This window comes from Sparus aurata, chromosome 8 (assembly GCF_900880675.1).
Source record: "Sparus aurata chromosome 8, fSpaAur1.1, whole genome shotgun sequence".
In the NCBI taxonomy this organism is placed as follows: Eukaryota; Metazoa; Chordata; class Actinopteri; order Spariformes; family Sparidae; genus Sparus; species Sparus aurata.
In genome coordinates, this window is record NC_044194.1 from 32,822,464 (window position 1) to 32,844,426 (window position 21,963).

Below are 21,963 nucleotides of genomic sequence, written 5' to 3' on the forward strand. Positions count from 1 at the left end.
GTCATGACTGATACCATGGGGACAGTTGCAACTGTTGCAACTGTCCCCATGATAATTAGGCTAGTCATATCAAAACAGACCACACAACCGTATTTTTGAAGATTTCTAGTTCAAAATAGGCACAATTGCTCATGATAAACAGAACAGGCAATCATAATGAGAAACTAATGCTAATGATAAACAAAATAATTCCCCAAATAACTTGTAGAGCAAAAATGAGCAATTAGTTATCCTAAAGCAGGAGCAAGAAAAGAGTCTGCAAAAGGCAGAAAATGGCGCTCCACTGCCATACTCACAGACACGCCTGTGAAGAAAGCATTGGAAGAAGAAAAAAACAAATCTGTACAGAGGAAGGCAAAAAAAAGAATAGAAGAAAAGCAAACCACAAAGAAAAGTGTAAAGAAAACCAAAAAAAAAGGAGCTGGTGGAATTGTTCACAAGGCAGCAGATTTGTTGGGGGGAGCCGAGTGTTGCTCTCTTATTTTTTAAACATTTTTGTGCCTTTAATAAAACTTAAAGTCAAAGTTTATATTCACTGGAGCTTTAAAATAATGAGAATTTTGTTCACTAAAACAGTTCACTGTTTGTTCATATGTTTAATAAAGGTTTTTTGTATTGCAAATTATTCCATTCTTTTTGTCCCAAAATGAAATATTGAGTTTTTATAGCTTCGTTAACATCTGCACATTGACTCAAGGTAGGCCTATGTTTTACACAAAACAAAACTTATTAAATACCTTAATATTGTATACTGTGCTTATTTAGACAAAAAGCAGAAGATAATGAGTGAAATTTAATGTTTTTTTGATATGTTGCAACCGTCCCTGATCCGTGTTGCAACTGTCCCCAGATTTGGGGTCAGTTGCAATGTCTGAATTCCTCTATTCAAATAAATATTGTGATTGATATGTTATATGTAGCTGTCTTTAAATGGTATGGGCCTTTGGCAGACAGATGTAGGTTTAATATGTAAAGATTTGGTGAGCCTAGTCCAAATAGTCTCTGAGTAACTGAGAGTAATGTAAAAAGTGTTGCAACTGTCCCCAGTCTCCCCTACATTGCTCCTTTAAAGCAGCTACATGTAACTTTCATTTTGGATTGAGTCTGGTGCCCCCTGTGGCTAGAATTGGAACATCACCATCGCTGCCTCCTCCAGGCTAGTTCATGCATTAGTTTTGGAAGCCAAGTGAAAGGAAAACACACCATATCTTTAATAGTATTTCTCTCTTTTAAACACAGCTGTTTGCAGAATGCATGGTGATGAGGTCATGATTCCATTTGTGACTATAAAGGATCAATAACTGTTTTGATGATGTAAACTTTGTTTTTAGAACAGTTTTGAATCCTAGCATTAAGGAAGTCTGTCATTAGCCCTGCGCAGACACCAGATTCCTCCCATTTAGTGTTAGACATCCAATGTATAAGATTTAGTGGAGTCCAGAAATGAGTTTGCAAATTGCAACCTACTCGATACCCCTCACCCTTCCCTGCAGTGACCACCAAAAACATAAAAGTCCCTCTGTAGAGCAGGTGTTTGGTTTGTCCGTTCTGGGATGATGTAGAAACATGGCGGTGCAACATAGGGAGCTCTGTGGAAGAGGATGAGCTCCCTTTGGTGACTAAACAGCTCATTCTGAGGTAATGAAAACAGTGATTCTTAGTTTCAGGTGAATATTTACTGTTAAAAACATGATTATGAATGTTGCATTCCATTCTGCCTATAGATGCCCCTAAACCCTACACACTAGACACTTAACTTGAAATGACTTTCAGACAGACACAACAGATCAATGTGGCTGCCTGTGATGCTGCATCAACCTCCTCCTCTCTCCCTCTGTTAACAGCAGTAAGCAGTGTGGAGGCAGTCAGTTGCCCAGAGGCCACAGAGAGCTGCTTTATTTATCATTAGATTACTTATTTCAAAGTGGTTCCTTTACTGGGCCTCACTCGTTTGTTCCATCAGCCATAGCACCTTCCGCCTCTTCCTCACCACATGCCTTTAAAACCCCCATGCACATTGAGGGATAAGGGGAAAAGGCATCGTCAATACCGTACAGTAAATCGCAGCTCTACAAATCCACATTCTCCCCATCAGCATGTCTCTGTTGTTTTGAATTTTCCACAGCAAAGCAAAGTCAGTGCTCACTTTTCATATCTCAGATTTCAGTATGTGAATGCACCATTTTTAATATGGGCATGCATGTCAAACAGTTTACTACATAGAGATAAGATAACTTTAACAAGAAAAAACATGTTAACTATTCGAGCTTGGGTTAAGTTTTGTTAAGTTAAAGGAGAACTTTGGTCGATTTAAACATGCAGCTTCATTGCTCAAGCTACCCTTGACTTGCCAGTACCGAAGACGCGAACACATTTGGTCCAACCATTACAGAGCTCCGTGAACGCAGATTTAGCATTGAACGCTAACAGCATGGGGTCAGAACTCCACACTGTGTTTTAAGCGTCTTAACATGCTCCACATCTCACACCAAAAGTTATGCAACATCAGCAGACACCTTACAACACAGCACTGTAGCGTGTATGACTCAAAATGAATAAAAAAGTAGTTAAAACAGTGTGTTTGTGCAAGCAGCCACGAACCTGTTTGTTGACATCCGTGTCTTCCGGTAGCTAGACCAAACTAGTCGATACGTCGAGCGTGCGCTTACACCCTCACTGGCAGAGATGGAAATGTATTCCAGCATTTTCATGTTTCTGTTCATAATGTACATGTCCATGTTACAGCCTGTCATGAGCCATGAGCCTTACAATAGCCTGTTAAGCCTGTTAAGTGCACACTCGATGGATATACTAGTTTGGTCTAGCTACCAGAAGACGTGGATGTCAACACACTGTTTTAACTACTTTTTTATTCAGTTTGAGTCATACATGCTACAGTGCTGTGTGCTAAGGTGTCTGCTGATGTTGCATAACTTTTGGTGTGAGATGTGGACAATGTTAAGACGCTTAAAACACAGTGTAAAGTTCTGACCCCATGCTGTTAGCGTTCAATGCTAAGTGTCCGTTAACGGAGCTCTGTAATGGTTGGACCAAATGTGTTCGCGTCTTCGGTACTGGCAAGTCAAGGGTAGCTTGAGCAATGAAGCTGCATGTTTAAATCGACCGAAGTTCTCCTTTAAGTATTTGTAAGAGAGTTTTCACAGTGTAAGACGGAATTAACGGAAACTAATGAATGCCTGCCTGGTAGATACAGCCACACTGCGGGATGCTTTATGACTGTTACTGTTATGAGGTCTTATTGTCATTATTGATTTACTTGTAAATTATCAGATAGAAACATATAAGGCCCACAGTACTCATTAATGAGAGTGCGTTTACTTGACACTCGAGAAAACTGAATAATTGGGTTAGTCTGAATATGATCGGATTTTTAAGATGTATACACCTTAGTCTGACTAAAATCGGACTGGATCGGATTTCTCATAGTCGGATTAAAACACCTAGATTATTCGATTGATAGTCGCATTACTCCTTCATATATGCTCCGTGTCACCCTTAGTAACAAACTTCAGCATTGACCCTGTTAGGAGAAGAAATCCATCATACAAGCAGATTATTAAGATTTGTTTTGGTCTAAATGGTAAATTACACAATGACATTAATGTAAATACTAGCCTCACAAAGATTAAAATGCAATTAATGCAAACATGACTACAACTAATCATAATATTTATTATGATTTGATCTGATTATATTTCTAAATTTAGATATTTTTATATACTTATTTTTAAATTTTGTACTTAGGTTCTATATTCCTACACTGTTGTTTGCTGCTGCAACGCTTTCAATTTTTCTATTGTGGGTCAAATAAAGGATTATCTTAATTTATCGTATCTGTTGAGTGTTATGAATTAAATTCACCATGAGATGACGACATTATACGTCCATAAAAATAGCCCAAAACTTCTATTCATAGCATAGATTGATAGGCTATAAACCTGAGCCAACATACGACCACCAACTGGTCAATTAACCACTTCTTTTTCAACAGAGGTGAAGGTATATGCAGTTAACAAGACATTCAATAAATGATTATCACGTCTGCTGGAAAATGTTATCTCCAGTCCACATCTTGACAGAATGATCCTCTCTTCTGTCTCATGATTAGCAGCTGGGGTGTTTATGCCACAAAGTTTTTCTTTTTTATTTCAATAACACACCCACCTTCAAGTGAAGCACGAGCCTCCTCTTGTTTTGACTTTTTCTTTCTTTTGCTTGCTCCCGATGCATATTGCCGTTTAGAGACCATCTCTCCACCTGCATCCCACTGCCTGTCGGCTCATCTGATTGGTCAGATACTGCGTGCTGTCAATCATTGCGGCAGGGCGTGCGGTGTCAGATTACTCTTCTCTTTTTCTCTCCTGCTTGACTTGGTGCTCTACGCGCACCTCACTGCAGTGATGCGCATCCTTTACGCATTTGGTGAGAATGCATCCCCTTGCGCAAAATGGGGCCCCCATGGATCGTGGGGCCCTACGCACAGCGCGTGTTCTGCGTGTAGGGAGGGGCGGTGCTGAGGGTATGACATGCTCCGGCCAATAATTTGATTTTCTCACAGGCATGTATACTCGGACAATTGCAGTTGTCTGATTGAATAGCATAGTCGAACTATGGCTGTAATCCGACTAAGCTGTGCATGTAAACGTACTGGCTAGTTTTAGAACTCGTAATTAGTTGATTATTTTTTTTAGCTAAGAGTTGATGACACACACACACACACACACACAAATCCAGCTCCTGTCATGAGTCGAGCTGGCGAGCAGGACAGGTTGGTAATCACTAAAGAGCATGTTTGATAACTGGATGCGATGTCTGATGACATGTGGACTGAGTGCATTACCAACACTACAGTGTACAGTTATGAACTGATTCCGATAACATTTTGATTGCTATACATGAAGACATAATTACATATATACTGTGTTATCACCCTTGAATAGCTTTATCACCCAGACAAGAGGAACTTTATATCAACTTACAGTATATAACATACAATGGAGATTGTTTGCTTATATAAAGGATACGCTATAAAGAACAATGCCATCTTATTGTTGGATAGAAAGGCTCATTTCAATTACTATGTTGGCAATGGGATTAAAAAATTTTGACTTTCCTAACAATCCTATTCTGGCTGATGACACTACAATAAGCTCAAGCTTATTGGCTGGACTGGGAGGTGAAACATTTGCAGCTTAGTGGGAATTTCATTGTTGAAGTTGTGGTAATGTTATCCTCTCCTCATCTTTACCACAGTCTGGAGAAAAGTCCTTTATACTGCATCTGTCCTGCAAAACTGTTGGTGCACCTAGAACTGGGTATTTATCATGCTTTGATCCTTCCTACAGGAGCCACAGTGGACTGAACATCCATCAAGTGATGAAGAGGGAAGCAGAATAATGGTAAATACTTACAATGGTGTGTAAAGTATGTGCCTTTAATCCACTCTTGACTGTGCCATTGTTATTTTGCGTTCTCTTAGCTTAATCTTCTCAGTATAGCTAGCTAGCTAACTTTGTTCCAAGCTTCGAATAACATTCAACAGATACCCTGATAGACATATCAGGGGAACAATGACCAGCACAGAGGTTATGTCAGAATCCCTGCTTAGGTTGTTTTTTAGTTAACAAGTTAACCAATTGTTATTGGTTTGCCAAAGCCGGTATTTTTAGTACACAGCAGCAGAATCGTTAGTTTGAAAATTCAAGCCACGAATGTAACAAAACAAAGAAGCTAACAAAATGTTAGCATGGGTATTGACAAAATGTTAGCGAGGGCACTAACAGAGATGAGGGACTAGACCTGTTATCTGAATTTGTCAGATACCGTTCTGTTAATTAACATTTAATCATTTAACCTCTGCTACTCACCTTATTTTCAAGTTGTAGCTACAGATTGGAAACATTAATTAGGTTTCTGCCTGCTCAGCCATTAAAAGATGTTTACAGATTTTTGTGAATTTAAGGCATAACACTTTCCTACTCTCTTATTTGCTAACTAATGACAAAATCTCACCTATAGTGTATTTCTATTATATTAATATTTGGACATCAATTGACACCAGCAGTCACAAAAACAGTGATTTGAAATGATGTCTCAATGTAACTGGAAGGGACTTCCTCTCTATGTTGAATGATTTGGATGTTGACACGGAAGGGAAACCCAGTTTAGGGTGCAATGACTCTGCCCTGATCCGCATTGACACAGTAAACAGGATGGAATACACCTTTAAACTACTACTGCCACTGCTGCCTCCCTCCAGAGAGCGCTCATCACTGAGCACTGCTTGAGCACCAAAGGCTAGCAACCTTACCGTCATCTAGACTTGTTTTTTGTGAAATATCCCTCCTTGGCCTGGTATTGTATTTTCCTCTTCCTCTGGTCTCTAACTAGAAGATGTTGCTACAGATGACTCTTCTTAAAGATATATTTAATGAAATGGCAGAACAGCTTGTTTTAACCGTGCAATCAGGGTTATTCTCCACAACAGCCAGTGTATCCTGTCAAAGTGTCCTTGAGCAAGTCAGTGAAACCCTAGCTGCTCATCTACTGTGGGTCTGCTGGAAGAAAACAAGTCAGTTACATGACTGTCTTATGAATAAACCAACCAAGACTTACATATAATACAGGTGTTTGCAAATAGTATTGCCATCAATACACAAAGCAGGAACTGAAACACAGCAACATATAGCTACTGCTGAACCATTTTCAGAATTGACCTACCACCAGTACACACACACACACACACACACACACACACACACACACACACACAGATACACAGCTAGCCAATGCTGTCTCATTCTGAACACAGGATCCTCCCAGGAAACACACATACACACACACTGTAAGCCATTTATTCAGCCTGATGTTACTTCTGCTTCATCCTAAACACAGGATCCACCCATAACCATACACACACTAACACACTGTAAAAACAGGGGATCCTCCCAGCCTCCCTACCTGGGTGCCGGCTTGAGGCAGCTGTGGGAACAGAGCCAGGGTGGTCGGCCTCTTTGGTCGATACTTCTCCATGACAGCACAGGTTGATCCCCCTTTGACAGGTGACAGCTTACACCCTCCCTCCTCCTCTTCCTCCTCCTCCTCCTCTTCTCCTCCTTTATTAAGCCAGCGCAGGAGCTCCTCCACTCGGACAAGGCCTCCCCCACCCTCCTCTACCTCCCTCTCTGCCCCGTCTTCCTCCTCGATCCTCTCAGCCTCAATCAGCTCAGAGCTCTGGCTCAGGACACACCCCTTCCACCCTCTCCTTGCATCATCATTGGCTGGTCAGATTGTCACATCATCATCGGCACCATCATCTTCCTGGCAAGAGCAGAGTGGAACAGAGGGGAGAGGAGAGATAGAGAGACAGAAGGAGGACAGGAGAGAGAGGTGGGTGGTGTTGAAAAGAGATGGGGTGAACAAGGATTGACAGAGCAAAGAAGGCAGGGAGGAGCGGGAGAGATGCAGGGAGGGAGAGAGAGGGGGAGGAATAAGGCAGAGTCTACCAATCAGAGCAAAGTATGACATCATCACTTCATCTGCCTGTGGTGTTTTCTGTGAGTAAAGGCTAATAAACACTGTTAGTGTTTGTGTGTGTATGTTTGTGTGTGTGTGTGTGTGTGTGTGTGTGTGTGTGGGTGGGTGTGTGTGTGTGTGTGTGTGTGTGTGTGTAACCAAATAAGATTATCTAGTAACAGTGATCCCATGGAGAGACAAAGGTGACAGACCAGCCAGTAAACAAACATTCATTCAGCCACCAAAGCAGTCAGCAAACCAGCCATTCAGTCAGACAACAACTCATTTAACACACTGGACACTGACACAGTCAATCACATACTGTTTTCAATCCACCAGCCAACCAACAAACCAGCCAGCAAAACCAGTCATATGGCCAGCCAGTAGTAAACCCCATCAGATGAAAAACAACCCCTGAAACAACTAGTCAGTTAGTTCCATAGCAAGTTATATTAGCTAAAATGCCAACCAGCCAGTCCACCTGGCATTTAGCACAACAGTCTATTAAACAGATACACAACACGTGATTCAGTTATTAAGCCAATCAACCAACCAGCCAACCAAATTACCAAGGAAAACAGTCAGTCAGGGCACCAGCCATTCAACAAACCAGCCTTTTTACATTGATCAATAATCAGTAGCCAAGTTAACAAACATTCAAGTCATTCAGTCATTAAAAAAAAAACAGTGAATCAGCAAACCAGTTAGACAACTTACTGTACTATCCATTGAGAAAACCAGTCATTAAGCCATTCGGCCAGCCAGCAAGTCAATTATTAAATCTTTTTGTCTCCCAGTCAGCCAACTTAGATTAAGTCAGTCAATTATATTAGCTAAGTCATGTACCAGTTAGCCAAAAATATTGTCAATCCTTCAACCAGTGAACAAACAAACCAGCTAGTCAGACAGTTAACAAATAGGTCAGCAAACTAGTCCATCGTTCAGAACTGCCAGCTAATAAATAATGCAGTTAACTGGCAGTCCAGTCTGAGTCAGTCAAAAAACTAGTCAGTCAGAAGATCACCCAAAAACTAAGAATCAGCCACATAGTGAGTCAAACAAAACCCCACCTCAACACATAGACTGTTTTATTGTGATTGACTGGTTGGATTTTGTTTGGACCCAAAATGCAGAGGCCAGAGGTTGGAAATCAGTTTAAAGGTATTTATTTTGCAACAGAGTTCTTTGAGGGAGTGGATGACGAGGAGGGCAGGCAGGCTGGGTTGTCTGGTGGCAACGTGGAGGAATCTTAGGTGAGCCAATGGAGCAGAATGTTGAGCTGAGAGGTCGGGAGGTTCTGCACACGAGGGTAAAAACACGAGTGTTAGACAAAATCCGGTCAGGAGAAAAAAAATAGATTACAAGAAAAATTACAACATAAGAAAAAAGTCTGGAATTATAGAGCAATGGTGTACTCAGCATATGGGAGGGAACAATCTTACATGAAGTAGAGAAGAGACCAGGATGATATAGCCGAGGTCAGTGAGTTGATGATCTGCAGGTGCGCCTCTCCACTACTGCAGACACCACTGCTATGCCCACACACACACAGACACGTGCGCGCGCGCACACACACACACACACACACACACACACACACACAGGGAAAGGAGCAGGTGAGGGAGAAGGGGGGGGGGGGAGACAGAAGGGGGGAAAACAAAAAAACAAAGAACCCTGACTGCCATAGTAGAACTGTGACACTATCAGTGGAACAGTGACCAACCCGATAAAAACTCATTGTAAGTGTGTGTGTGTGTATGTTGGCATGTGTAGGTGTGTGTAGATGCCTGTATGTGTGTGTAGGTTTGTGTAAGTGTGTGTTGTTGTGTGTAGATGGGTGCTCTGTGGGTGTGTATATCTGACTGGATGCGTGTTGCAATATGATGTGTTGTGAGTGTGATAATGTAGGAATGTGAGTGGCATTAGCCCGACCCTAACAAGGACAGCAATGGGAACTAGGGCTGGGTATCACCAGGTACCACGCGATACGATACTATCACGATATTTTGCCCACGATAACGATAATATCACGATACAGCGATTCTGTGATAATCGATATATTGCAAAAAATTTCATCCATGATACATCACGATATCTGTGTCACTGAAGAAATTCAGAATTTATTGACTGCACTGAATCCATTTCACAGGAATTACAAAACATTGTCAATCAATTTCACATGAATGACAGCCAAGTAAACAAAGAGTATATTGCGCAGTGACTGTTCTTAACACACATACTGATTACTATCATTATCTATCATTAAATATCTATATGTGTGGGTTTCAGAGCTACTTAAACCATTTTTAAAATTTTATTTGGTTGTTTGAATAAAGATAAAGCTGTCCTCCGAAGAGGGGTTGTGGTGGTGGGCAAAAAAGTGTTACTGTGAGCAGTAGGGGTGGGAATCGAGAACCCGTTCCGACTCAGAACCGGTTCCAACTGACCAATTCCATTGGAATTGTACGCCTCCAACGTTATCGATTCTTCTTAACAATTCTCTCGCGTCGCGGTACATTTACGTCACACTCTCTGCAATGACTCAGACCTTCAACATCAAGCACCAAACAAGTTGAGAAATCTGCTGTGTGTAATCAGTGCAATGCTGTAATATCGTGTAAGGGTGCAAATACCAGCAACGTGGTAAAACATTTGTCTGCCCATCATGGAGTTAAGTACCAATAATGTCATGTATTCAACCTAAGTGCTAAGTTAACACTCATAGGCAGGCGGTCAAACTAATTTTTTTAGACTATATTTTCTTTCGACACTTTATCTTCTCAAGGTGTTGTTCAGAGTGTTTGAGTTGAATATGTTCAGGTTCACAGTCTTGTGCAGACATAATTTTTGGAAAAAATTTAATGGTTGCTTTTGGTGCAGAAGACTGTGTAGAACTCGTTTTTTGCCACTCAATTAACTACTCAGGAATCGATATGAGAATTGATAAGGAATTGGACTGATCGACAAAAACATATCAATTCCCACCCCTAGTGAGCCATAGATATGTGTTCAGATAAGAGGTCCAGGTCTGATAAGTGGTTAACAGTTATTGATCTTTTTAATTTCCAGTTGAAGGGAGCAAGCCATTCTTGTATTTGTTGGGTATGTTGATTTCTGAAGTGTCTCCTAGCAGACACAGCTGTGGGTATGGTGGTATTCTGCATTCCAGGATGGTAGAGAGTTTTTGAATAAGAGAATAATAGAAAGAGTGAACTGGTTGGCAAGCCCAGAGTACATGAGAATTATTTGTCTGTCATGCCTATTGTGCCTAAGTGTACATTCAGTATTGAGTGATATATAATCTGATGATGATTTTATATTGGCTTAGCTCTAGGTTTGTATTGGGCATCACTGCAAAAATATGCATTTATTTTTATCCAGAAGTTGGTTTAGGGAGAAACGGTTAAGTCAGTGTTCAAACTAGCTGTGAATGATATTGTTCTGAAATACAGCTGCTGCAACTCAATGCCATAACAATATCATTCAAGGAATTCACACCACAAACCTCCATCATGAAAACTAGCCTATAAACAGATTAGATCTGATTGTATAGTGGCTCTACAAAGACGGCAAACAATGATGGAGAGAGTAGGGATCCTTGTCTGGTGCCCCAGTGAAGTGTGACACTCTTTGACATGATTCCGAATATTACTATTATATTATAAGATATAAGACCCTTTCCAAGAAATACCTTGTTGACCATTTTTTTTCTTATACTTTATCAAATATATCACATGCTACATGCAAATATGCATTTGACCCATCACTAGCTGCATATTGTAAGTATACACAAGTATACACAAATACACACACACAGACCCTGCAAGCTAGGAGCAGTGGGCTGCTGTGACAGCGCTCGGGGAGCATAAGGGGGTTTGGTGCCTTGCTCAAGGGCACCTCATCAGCTACTAGTCCACTACCATGTGGTGGTCCGTAGCTGGACTTGAACCGGCTACCCTCCGGTCCCCAAGCCTACCGACTGAGCCACTGCCGCCTCATTTTACCACCTTATGGCTGTACTGGAATTACAAACAGCAAATTTAAAACTTTCCATCCAAACATGACATGTCATAAGCCCTTACAACCATTACATGCTTGAAGAAAACCCCTGCTGGCGTTAATCAGAAACCAGTGGTTTCAAGATGTACTTAATCTATAAAAAAAACTGACACCAATACCAGTGCTGTTGGGTTAGACTAGAAGTCATTGTTCCATGACCATATTCATGGTCTTCAAATGTGACCGTTTTCAGGTAAAAAGGTGGTACTATTTGTGGAAAACTAATTAACATACGAATCAGTGTACCATTTTCTCCCACTTCTCCCCATTCCTGGCAGGGTCCATAACCAGGAACAGCAGCATAGATTGTGAAGGTACAAGAGGCTAAATGGCCACACGGACTAGAGCTCTAAGTACAACTTGAAATTTACATTTTCTGTCGTAAAATATGCAGAGGAAAACTCGGGAGAAGCAGCACAAGACGTTTCTCTGTCGACCCCAAGAGAGTGAGAGAAACTGAGCTTCAGCGTCTGTCCGAGGAGGACAGCAACAGGGCCAGGCTGCCTGGTGGAGGAAGGAAGAAGGCCAGCGAGGAGCCTGAGATAAATATGCGGGGATGGGTTATCAGCAAACGGGCACGCCACGAGAGAGTGTCCCGCAAAATGATCCGGGCGATGGCGAAACAGATGTACACCACCGTGAGTGACAGCAGAGATGAGGAGTTTGCCACGAGTGCTGGATGGCTAAATCGTTTCCTCCACCGCAACAACTTCACTTGCAGAAGACGCACAACTATTGAATTAAACGCCTGTCCCAAATAAACGCCTGGTCTGAGTGATTGAAACAAATAAACACCCCGGCCATAATTTGGTAATTTACATCCTGGCTGCACCTAATTACCAAACACACATACACACCCAGAGGAAAATTTTACTGCTCAAAGCTTGCTCCATTATGGCTATGTAGCCATTCTCATTTCAGTTTCGTTGTAGTCTTTTTTGGTCTCAAACATTTCTCTTTTGTTTCTCCTAAAATTCCTTAGGAGCAGTAGGTGAGACTTGAGACTTTACCGCTTAAACCTTGCTCCTTTCCAACACTGGGGAGACATTCTGAAACTTCATTGAGAGCTTGATGAGATCTCCTTTGAAACTTACAGGGAGCCCAAGTTGAGATTTTCTGCACCTGTTTCTCAGGAGAAACAATTGAGAAACAGGAGAAATCAGCCACAGCCTCACTTTGGTCTCACATAAATCTCATAGTTGTCGAGGAGAAATGAATGAGACACTACTGAGATCTCTTTTCCAATTTTCGTTTCCTCTGGGCACACACGCAATCACACACGCACATACGCACATGGACACCGATTCAAACGTTAATGTAAATGAAACCTATGATATTACAATCCTTCTAGCGGACGTGACCCAGGCAGAACAGACGCCCAATTTACAGTGGCAGATTAATAAGAACTCCTGGGCAACAAGCAGACCGGTGTGTAAGGAGTGACAGCAGGGACGGCCAATCACAAAAGAAATGGCAGAGCCAATCGAGGAGCTTGTGGGCGGGTCTAAACTCACGGAAACGGGCTCTGGCTTGAGCGGCCGTTTTCCGCTTGGTCCTAGTGCTTGACGTGTCTCTGTTTACTATAGCGTAACATGGTTTTTGGACGGTAACAACTGCAGGGGACCAAAATGGCCTTTTGAAAAAGTGCAGGGGACATGTTCCCTGTGACGCCCCCCCCCCCAAAAAAAAATTACGTCCGTGATTATATTTTATAATTATGAAATCACATGATCATCTAGAATTTAAGGTTTTATTGTATTTTCACCACAAAGTTTCTTCATTTGTGTTTTTTTATTTTTATTTTTGGCCTTATTGATAGTACAGCTGAAGATATGACAGGAAACACGGAGAGAGAGGGGAGTGACACGCAGCAAAAGGACCCAAGCCGGGAGTCGAACCCGGGTCCACTGCAGAGCCTCGGCACATGGGACGCGTGCCCTACCAACTGAGCTAAACGGCGCCCACTTCATTTGTGTTTTTAAACCATTGCTCACTTCTACACAAATACATGAAAATAAGAATTAAAAATAACTTTAAAAAAGTGTACCTCTTTTGCATTAAATATTCTCTTTTATTCAATATCTGTATTGTTGAGCCTCTACCTATACGCCCTTGAAGTAACTTACACTTTGACTCCTAAAGAAGTCTGTTATATCCAGTTTTCTTTTCTTTGACATCCTTCAAATCCTATACAGCACACAGGCAGGCACACATGTACACGCACGCAAACAGACACAAACACAAATGTAAATGACACCACTGATATTAAAATCCGTCTAACTGATGTGACCCAGGAAGAACAAATGCCGAACATGTTGACAACTTACACTCAGTTGCAGATAACATGCACTGCCTCTCGTCCGGTCCAACTAGCAGGTTGCATGTAACTTTTATAAGCAGAACGAGTGACAGTGGCGACAGCCAATCACATGTTATAGCGAGAAACCGGCAGCCAATCAGGGAGCGATATTTAGGTTAGAGGCAGGACTTCGAGCAGAGACCGACATTTAACCCTTTGTGTGCCATAATCATTGACTAAACACTACGGACAGCGGTTGTATTGATAGTGACTACACAGTAGCGGCTGAATATTGGTAGGGATGTGTCCCTAGCGTCCCTACCCAATTCTATGCCCTTGGAAACAGGAGCGTAAGGTTCAGTTATTTGGCATTACATCAAAGTATGTGCAGGTAAAGAATTCTCAGTGAGTGACTGTTCAATAGCTGCTGTGGATGTAATTAGTTTATATTAAATGTTAGTAGTAGTCATGACATTTACCTATAACACACATACAAAAAGTTACTAATGTTATGACATTTCTCTTGCAACATGCAAAAGAATTAACTAGGGTGTCATGGTTCAATAATTAACTAGAACACACCCCAAATGCCCATTGAAGTGCACATAATGCAAAAGTGGTTTGCACCCATACCCTTTTTCTTCTTTTACGGCAACACCCTGATTAAATTAACACAGTAACACATTCACACCTGTAGCTGCCCAGTACAACCAGAGTCTGAAATATGTACCAGAACATCACAAAAATGTGTTTGTTATGAATAGATTAATAATTAGGATCAGTCACATGTCAAATTCAGATTGGTACAGGGTGAAGTTAAAATCAAGATCTACTTTTAGATATCAGTCAGTCCATAAAAATGCTGTTACAACACACACACTACCCCCTCCTGCCTCAAAATGGTCCTGTACTGATGGTTATGTATCAAGTAACACAAGAACAGATCAGACTGCAACAAGGGATCAAGGGATGATGCAGCTGCAAAGCCCTGAGGCACACTGGAAGAGAAGGGTGGACCGATGAGTGGAAAAAAGAACAGAGACTTTAGACTTTAGACTTTTATCGGGGAAATTCACTTGTGACAGTAGGAGGTACACTGACATACAGACATACAATAATTACAACACTTAAAAATACACAAAAATACTAAAAAGATAAAGGTGCTTATGGTGCGACATTAAGGGTTATTCGTGTTGAACAGTCTGACAGCAGTTGGAATGAATGACCTGTGGTAGCGTTCCTTTTTACACTGTGGGTGAAGCAGTCTGTTGCTGAAGGAGCTGCTTAAGGCCCCCACAGTCTCATGTAGGGGGTAAGAGGGGTTGTCCATAACTGATGTCAGTTTGGCTAACATCCTCCTCTCACCCACCTCTTTAATGTAGTCCAGAGGAGCCTTCCTCCTGAAATCGATCACTACCTCCTCTGTCTTGCTGGTATTGATGCACAGGTGTTTCAGTTCACACCAGGCAACAAAGTTGGTAAGGATCTTCCCATACTCCAGATAGTACCCCTACACATGCAACAATGGCTGTATCATCGGAGAACTTCTGGAGGTGGCAGCTGTCCATGTTATAACTGAAGTCTAATCTGTAGAGTGTAAAGAGGAAAGGACAGAGCACTATACCCTGTGGAGCTCCCTTGCTACAGATTACCACATCAGACACACAGTCGTGGAGCCTCACATATCGTGGTCTGTTTGTGAGGTAGTCGGTTGTCCATGCAGCCAGAGACTCTGGCCGGGACAGGTTATCTATGCGACCACTGCCCCAAGTCCTTCTCTACAAGAAGGGGCTTGTCCAACCACAAATGGACCAAACGCCCCGACAGCTATGATGGGGGTAATGACAGGTGACAAGTGGAACTTGTAGAACGTAGATAGCTGCAGAGGTCGCATACCATAGTCAGTGCGTTTACATGACACTCAAGAAAACCGAATTACTGGGTTAGTCTGACTATGAACGGATCTTTAAGATGCACGTATACACCTTGAAATAATCGCCCGGGGGTTGCCCATGGCCATCACCCTCTCTGGTCTAGATGCAGCTATACCCCGACCCCGACAGTCGCTCTGCTTTGAATCTTGCTTTGAGCAACCACCAAAGAAATCAATCACTTCATCCAGCAAATCCACAGACAGCTTTGGAGTGTGTCTGGTCACAAGTGAAAAAGGTGCAGAATGGGGGAGCCCAACCCCCTCTTGAAAAAGAAATGCTCCAGATATGCCTGGGTACAAAAGAAATATTGGAGTGACAGGGCCGATCTTGCTGGATGGATACTCGATGGGAACGAGGAGTCCGTTAGTAGGATCGAGCCAAGTGTTGCCTCAGTAGCGTACCAGAACATATGGGGGAGAGAGGACCAGTTTGTGAGTCTTGGACGATTCGCTGATCTCCCCGGGGCTGACATGTCATCCATCTGCAGCCAAATCACATTCTGGAGGTCTTGGGGGTGATAACTTGCATACAACGCAACTTAGCTCCGGGTCCTGAGGGAGTTGCCTGGTTGCGATGGGACCCTAAAGCCGAAAAATTGTCAGATTTGTTTAATGCAATGATTTACTGTGGAAAAGTGCCAATTTGCCTAAAGGTCAGTCGAACAACCCTGATCCCAAAAACATCGGACATTAAGCTGCTGGCCGATGTGAACCAATGGAGGCCCATAACAATTGGGCCGGTCCTATTACAGGTTTTCTCCAGGGTTATCACCCAGAGATTGGCCAACGTCTGGGGGATAATGGGATAATTCGGACTTGTAAGTGGAAAAGGACACCGCTCAACGTTGTCTTTATCGATTTTGCAAAGGCTTTCAATACAGTCTCCCACAACCACCTCTGGGAGAACATCAACAGAACATGTAGTGAACATCATCCAAATACTGAACAGGGCTTCCAATTTAGAGGGACCTTTGTCACCTCTCTGTGAGGAGGGGGGAGCTGCCCCAAAAAGAAAAAGAAAAAGTAACAAAAGAAGGGTGTCAGGTAGATGACATATACTAAAGAGAGAAAATGGGGTGGCTAAGATGTCATTTAGTTTGCATCTGCAGTTTAAAGGGAGGTTATCAGAAATAACATTAGGCTTTTTAGGATCCTGCTCTTCTTGTCCATATGTAACTAAAATAATATAAAAGTTTTGTTTATGAAGAGCATTATTCTCAGTTTGAATTAAGGGTGAGGGAAGTAAGACAAAGTTTCTTGGGAACTGAGCTAAAATTCACTACTCATCCATCACCGCATCCTCTCTGTCCGCTCTTTGAAATTCCTTGAGCCTCTCGCATATGTTCTCCTGGTAGTCATGTGCATTGCCCGTTTGTCGCTTCCCTAGGATGTTTATGGTTTCCATGGTGATGTCTTTGGATCTCCTCACCGGTATTGGTCCCACGGTAAAGCCCCACTTTCTCAGATCCACCGCGGCTTCATCAGCACTGCTGTATGTGACCGTGCCTGAATCAAGGTGCAGGCACATTCGAGTCAGTGGGGTCTGGAAACAGATCTTCTTTTCCTTACGTGCTCATATATTTAGAGAGTACTCCTTCCTCCTCTGCTGTACCCTCTCGGCATAATCATAGTCTAAAATTACTCGCCTGCCTTGAACACAAATATTTTTCTTCAACGCAGCATTAAGGATTTTCAGGATTTTGACAAAGAACTATAGAAACCAGACCACCGTTATCTGCAGGCAGCTGCGGGCCCAGCACTCTGTGTGCTCTTTCAAGTCCCAGACTCTTGTCCCGGTCCAGGCCAATAATGCCTCCCAGTTCCGACTGGATCAGGTTTTCCACAAACTCTGGCATGGAGGAGCCTTCTGCGCTTTCTGGGATGCAGTAAATCTGTATATTGTTGCATCAGGAATGGCCCTCTAAGTCCATGATTTTAGCTTGGAGTGACTTTTGGTTGTTAGCAGTTGGATGATAGTGTTAATGTTATTCTCCATTTCTCATCATTTAGCGACCACCTCTATCTGGCCGGTAGCAGTTTTGACTTGCTGGTTAATTTCAGTTCTTAGTTCATCCAGTTGTGCTTTCATGTCTTCTTGGAAACTGAGTTGGTTTTGTGTCAGTTCCGATTTCCTTTCTGATTTAAGCTCCCGCATGCACTCTGTCGCCACCTTACTCACCACTATATGGAGGTTGCTGAGAGCAGCAGGTGAGCCCTGTCCTCTATCTTGTCGCCTTTTTCACCTTTGCGAATTTCATCCACGTTGAGAGCCATGACAGCTCCACAGGTGCCGTATCAACCCTACTTCAGAGGGTGTTCAGTCTAACGGAGACGCCGGTGTTAGATAGATCTCATCGCTCCCTGCTGCAGGCGCCCAGGCAAGGCAACCGACCACGCATTTGTGGCCCGGATGCACTTCTTCCAGGACTGTGTCAACATTCTTCACCAGGGAAAAACAACAGTGCATCGCATATAATAACCAGGAGCGGATCTTCACGATGCCAGAGGAAGCCCAAACTTACATCAACAAGAACTTTGCTGCACGTGAGACTACATCTATTAAGTAGATGCTGAGCTCCCCATATGGAGTGTTGTTATTCTGCATATCTGAGTGAGTAATATCCTCAACCAGCTCATAGCTTTTTTCTGAGATGACATTTACTTCTATCCATCATTGGAAAAGTTTCCTGAGCTCTCTTGTTTTTAGCTTTATTGCTGCAGTGGCTGTCATAGTTCATCTTAATATATTTATTTTCTATATCTTTATTTTCTATCAGTCCTCAGATGTTGGATGTGTGGGTGTATATGTGTGCAAGGAGATTGGGAGATATGTATGCTCAAGTATTAGGGCTGCAGCTATCGAATATTTTAAAACCAAGTATTCTACCGATTATCCCATCAATTAATCGAGTAATCCAATAAAAAATAATGTGGTGAACTTGCTGGGAACAAGGTCTCATGAGACAGATCTTTAACTTCAACGCAGATCCCGTGCCACTTACCTAGCAACATCTTAGGACTGCAACTTTATTTATCCCTATTGGGCACAAACACTTGATGAACATCACCACCCACCCTATCATACTTGGCCATGGTGGCATACTGTAAAATCTATGTCTATGCCAATTCAACATCACACATCCTCAGAACACAACAGGACACAACAACAACACTCAGAACATGCAAAGAAAGCAGCACAACAAAACATATACGAACAACAACAGTCTCATGAGCACTTGAGGATTCACTCTCATGAGTCTTTGCGTCATCAGCGCTCACCGTCCACAATCAGTACTCCCCTAGTTACTACAATAATTTTGCATTATTAAATAACAATACCAAATAATGCATAAAAAATGACAGGCCTTAAATAGACCAAGCAATTGTTGTTTTTTTTTCTGAAAAAAACATACAGGTATTGTGTTTGTTTATGTGTACATGTGTGCGTGAGGGAGAGTGAGAGAGATGAGATGAGCGTGTGTGTGGAAAGGAGTTATTTGGTGTAGGCTATTACTCTCTTGCAATTTAATGTAAATTAGTTTCCATGTCTTAACATGATATCTATTTATACCAACCTCAGGCTACAGCCTCTACAAATACCATTCTAACTAGCGATGTTAGGCTACGTTAAATTAGCTAGCATCAATGTTTACATTAGCTTGTGATGGGAAAGCTTGGTGAGCTGGTGTTAACAACTGGATGCTTTCGGTTCAGATGTTGAATCATTGTTGACATGCTGTTGTGGGTCACCAGTTCTGCTTTGCAGTAGACACATTGCACTTTGTTATCATCTTTGGTATCAAGTGTGAAATGATCCCAAACTTTGAACATTCTCTGTCTGATACGGATGGTTTCTTGGCTCTCCACCATCATGCCAACTCAATTCTGAACGTAGTGGTGTGTGTCTGCAATAACAGTCCGTGTTGAATATATATTGATATAAAACATATATCGATATATTTTTAAATGAGATATGGAATTAGACCCTATATCGATACAGTTCAAATTTGCGCTGTGATCCTTGCTCCAGGCAAGCCGCTGACCCGGAGCTCTCTGCACTGCTCCCCGCGCCCCTCCTCTCATGCACAGAGAGGGGAGGGGCTGGAACAGACACTCCGGCACTCTTAAACAAACAACTTGGTGGGAATTTTGCCCCGCACTTTGGCCTTGATGCCCCATGGAAAAAAAAAAATCATCGTACGGCCACAGTGCCCCTGGCCCGGTCAGCGTAGCAAGCTTGCCTTGAATTACAGCCACCCGAGTGCACAGTAGTCACTCACAGTAACTTCAGTGAGTCTGCAGTTTGCACAGGTGGAGTATCATCATCACGATGATCTCACGTGAAAGCCTTTCAAACAGCAGCAACATCTCAAAACAGAAGAACGACACTTACAGCACAGCGAGCGAGCGCAGCCGGTTTGATATGATACGTAACTGACTTATGTAGTAGGATTTAGTCTGGTAAAGTTGGAAATATATTCACAGATTCGAACTTCCCGGATCAATAACTCATAAGTGAAACCTTGTTAAAACACAAACGACGGCTCTTTCCTACCGTAGTAAGGAAGACAACAAGCTACAACCGTATTTTCATCAAAACGAGCGGCTGGACATTAGCTCTGCTCTCTATGGTCAGCCATCTGTGAGACAAGGGCGCAGGGACCGTCTACAAACTGCACCACCGAAACGAGATTCAACAAAAAAAATATTCAATACCTTCTCTATTATTCAGGTGCAGTGTCACCAAAATCATTCCACACATCAGTGGTCTCCTGCTGGTTATTCTACAGTTTCTTTGTTTGGGAAAAAATGTGCTTGCCATAATTTTGGGGAATTTCTATCGGGAGAAATATTCAAGAACACTAATTTTCAGTGTAGTGTCACATACCTCACCTTACCCTAACCCTACTTAAAGAAAACTGTTTTCTAATGTAACATTAACTTGATATTGGTATTTAAAAAATGTTTTAATACATATCCATGTCTTATTATAAATTAGGATGTTATGGTATCAATCTGAAAGGTAAATCATTTTACATTTCACCTAATGGTCTTTGTGCCCTGTCATGTGGCCTTGGTGCCCCTGAAAAAAAAAAAAAAATCCAAAAGTACAAATGGCCTTGCCCTAAAATAACGAAATTCCCACCCACATGTCATATTTGGCTTTGACTTTGACTGAACATTTGCTCTCACTTTGCAATAAAAATATGGGGATATATATCGTATATCATGTATGCATATGCTTTTATTTTGAATTGTTTACCTTATTTATTTTTCTTTTTTACCTTTTCTATGATATCATAATGACATTCAAACTTTAAGCATCCACTGAGTTGTTTTTTATTCAATTATTAATTTCTCCTATTTTAAAAGCTGCCTATGTGCCATAATTGTTTCATGAGCCATGTTCTGTGGGTCCTAGTGTATAGTTAGGTGTTACCCAACTGTATCCATGTTAGGGTTTAGCCTTATGGTAGGTAAGGTCAGTGCCACCTGGGAGTTCAGAACTTTTTGTTTTTGTTGATGTGCTTTGTGCTCTTGGAAACCAGCTCAATTTTTTCTGTCATGGAAGGGTCTAGTATCTTACTTGAAATTACCCAACTGGTTAGGGAACGATATCTGTTAAGAACACATCAATACAATGGCTAATACCACATACTTAGGTTCAATCAGATTAATGAGTTGTAATATTAAAGGGATATTAGGGCTGCCCGATAAATCTTTTCAAAATTTTCATCGTCATCGCGATATGAACGTTCGCGATAAACACATCGCAAAAGACTGCGTGACATGCAATTGTGACAGGTCGTCTCCCTCCTTGCCACTATATGGCACTGTGCCAACTTATTGGGCGCACTAAATGAGGGGCGGCACAATGCGCCCTTACATATAGAGGTGCAGAGACACCTGTCCCTTCCTTTTCCTCCGGTGGCTGCTGCCTGTTCATCGCAGCGGTTCAGCGTGGCCGTTGCAGGTGTACAATCCTCCTCATTCAGGTAATGCTCTCTGCCGGTCCTCCGTTGTGCATCTGTTGCGGATCTGTCGCTCAGTTCCCAGCTTAATATTCCTTGTGTGTTCTGGTGTAGCTGAGTGATTGACCCGCGGCACGAGCCGTTATTCCTCCGTCACTGGGGTG

At 42.2% G+C, this 21,963-nt stretch overlaps 1 protein-coding gene across 1 annotated transcript in view; it reads right to left on the reverse strand.

Annotated features, from left to right (window-relative positions):
• The window catches only part of LOC115587240 (C-Jun-amino-terminal kinase-interacting protein 1-like), a 31,540-nt gene extending 24,084 nt beyond the window's left edge, over window positions 1–7,456 (reverse strand). The window contains exon 1 of the mRNA XM_030426951.1: window positions 6,982–7,456. Coding sequence (XP_030282811.1) covers window positions 6,982–7,053 — 72 coding nt within the window. The 5' untranslated portion in view covers window positions 7,054–7,456. The remainder of the gene's footprint in view (window positions 1–6,981) is intronic.
• Between the last annotated feature and the right edge of the window lie 14,507 nt (window positions 7,457–21,963).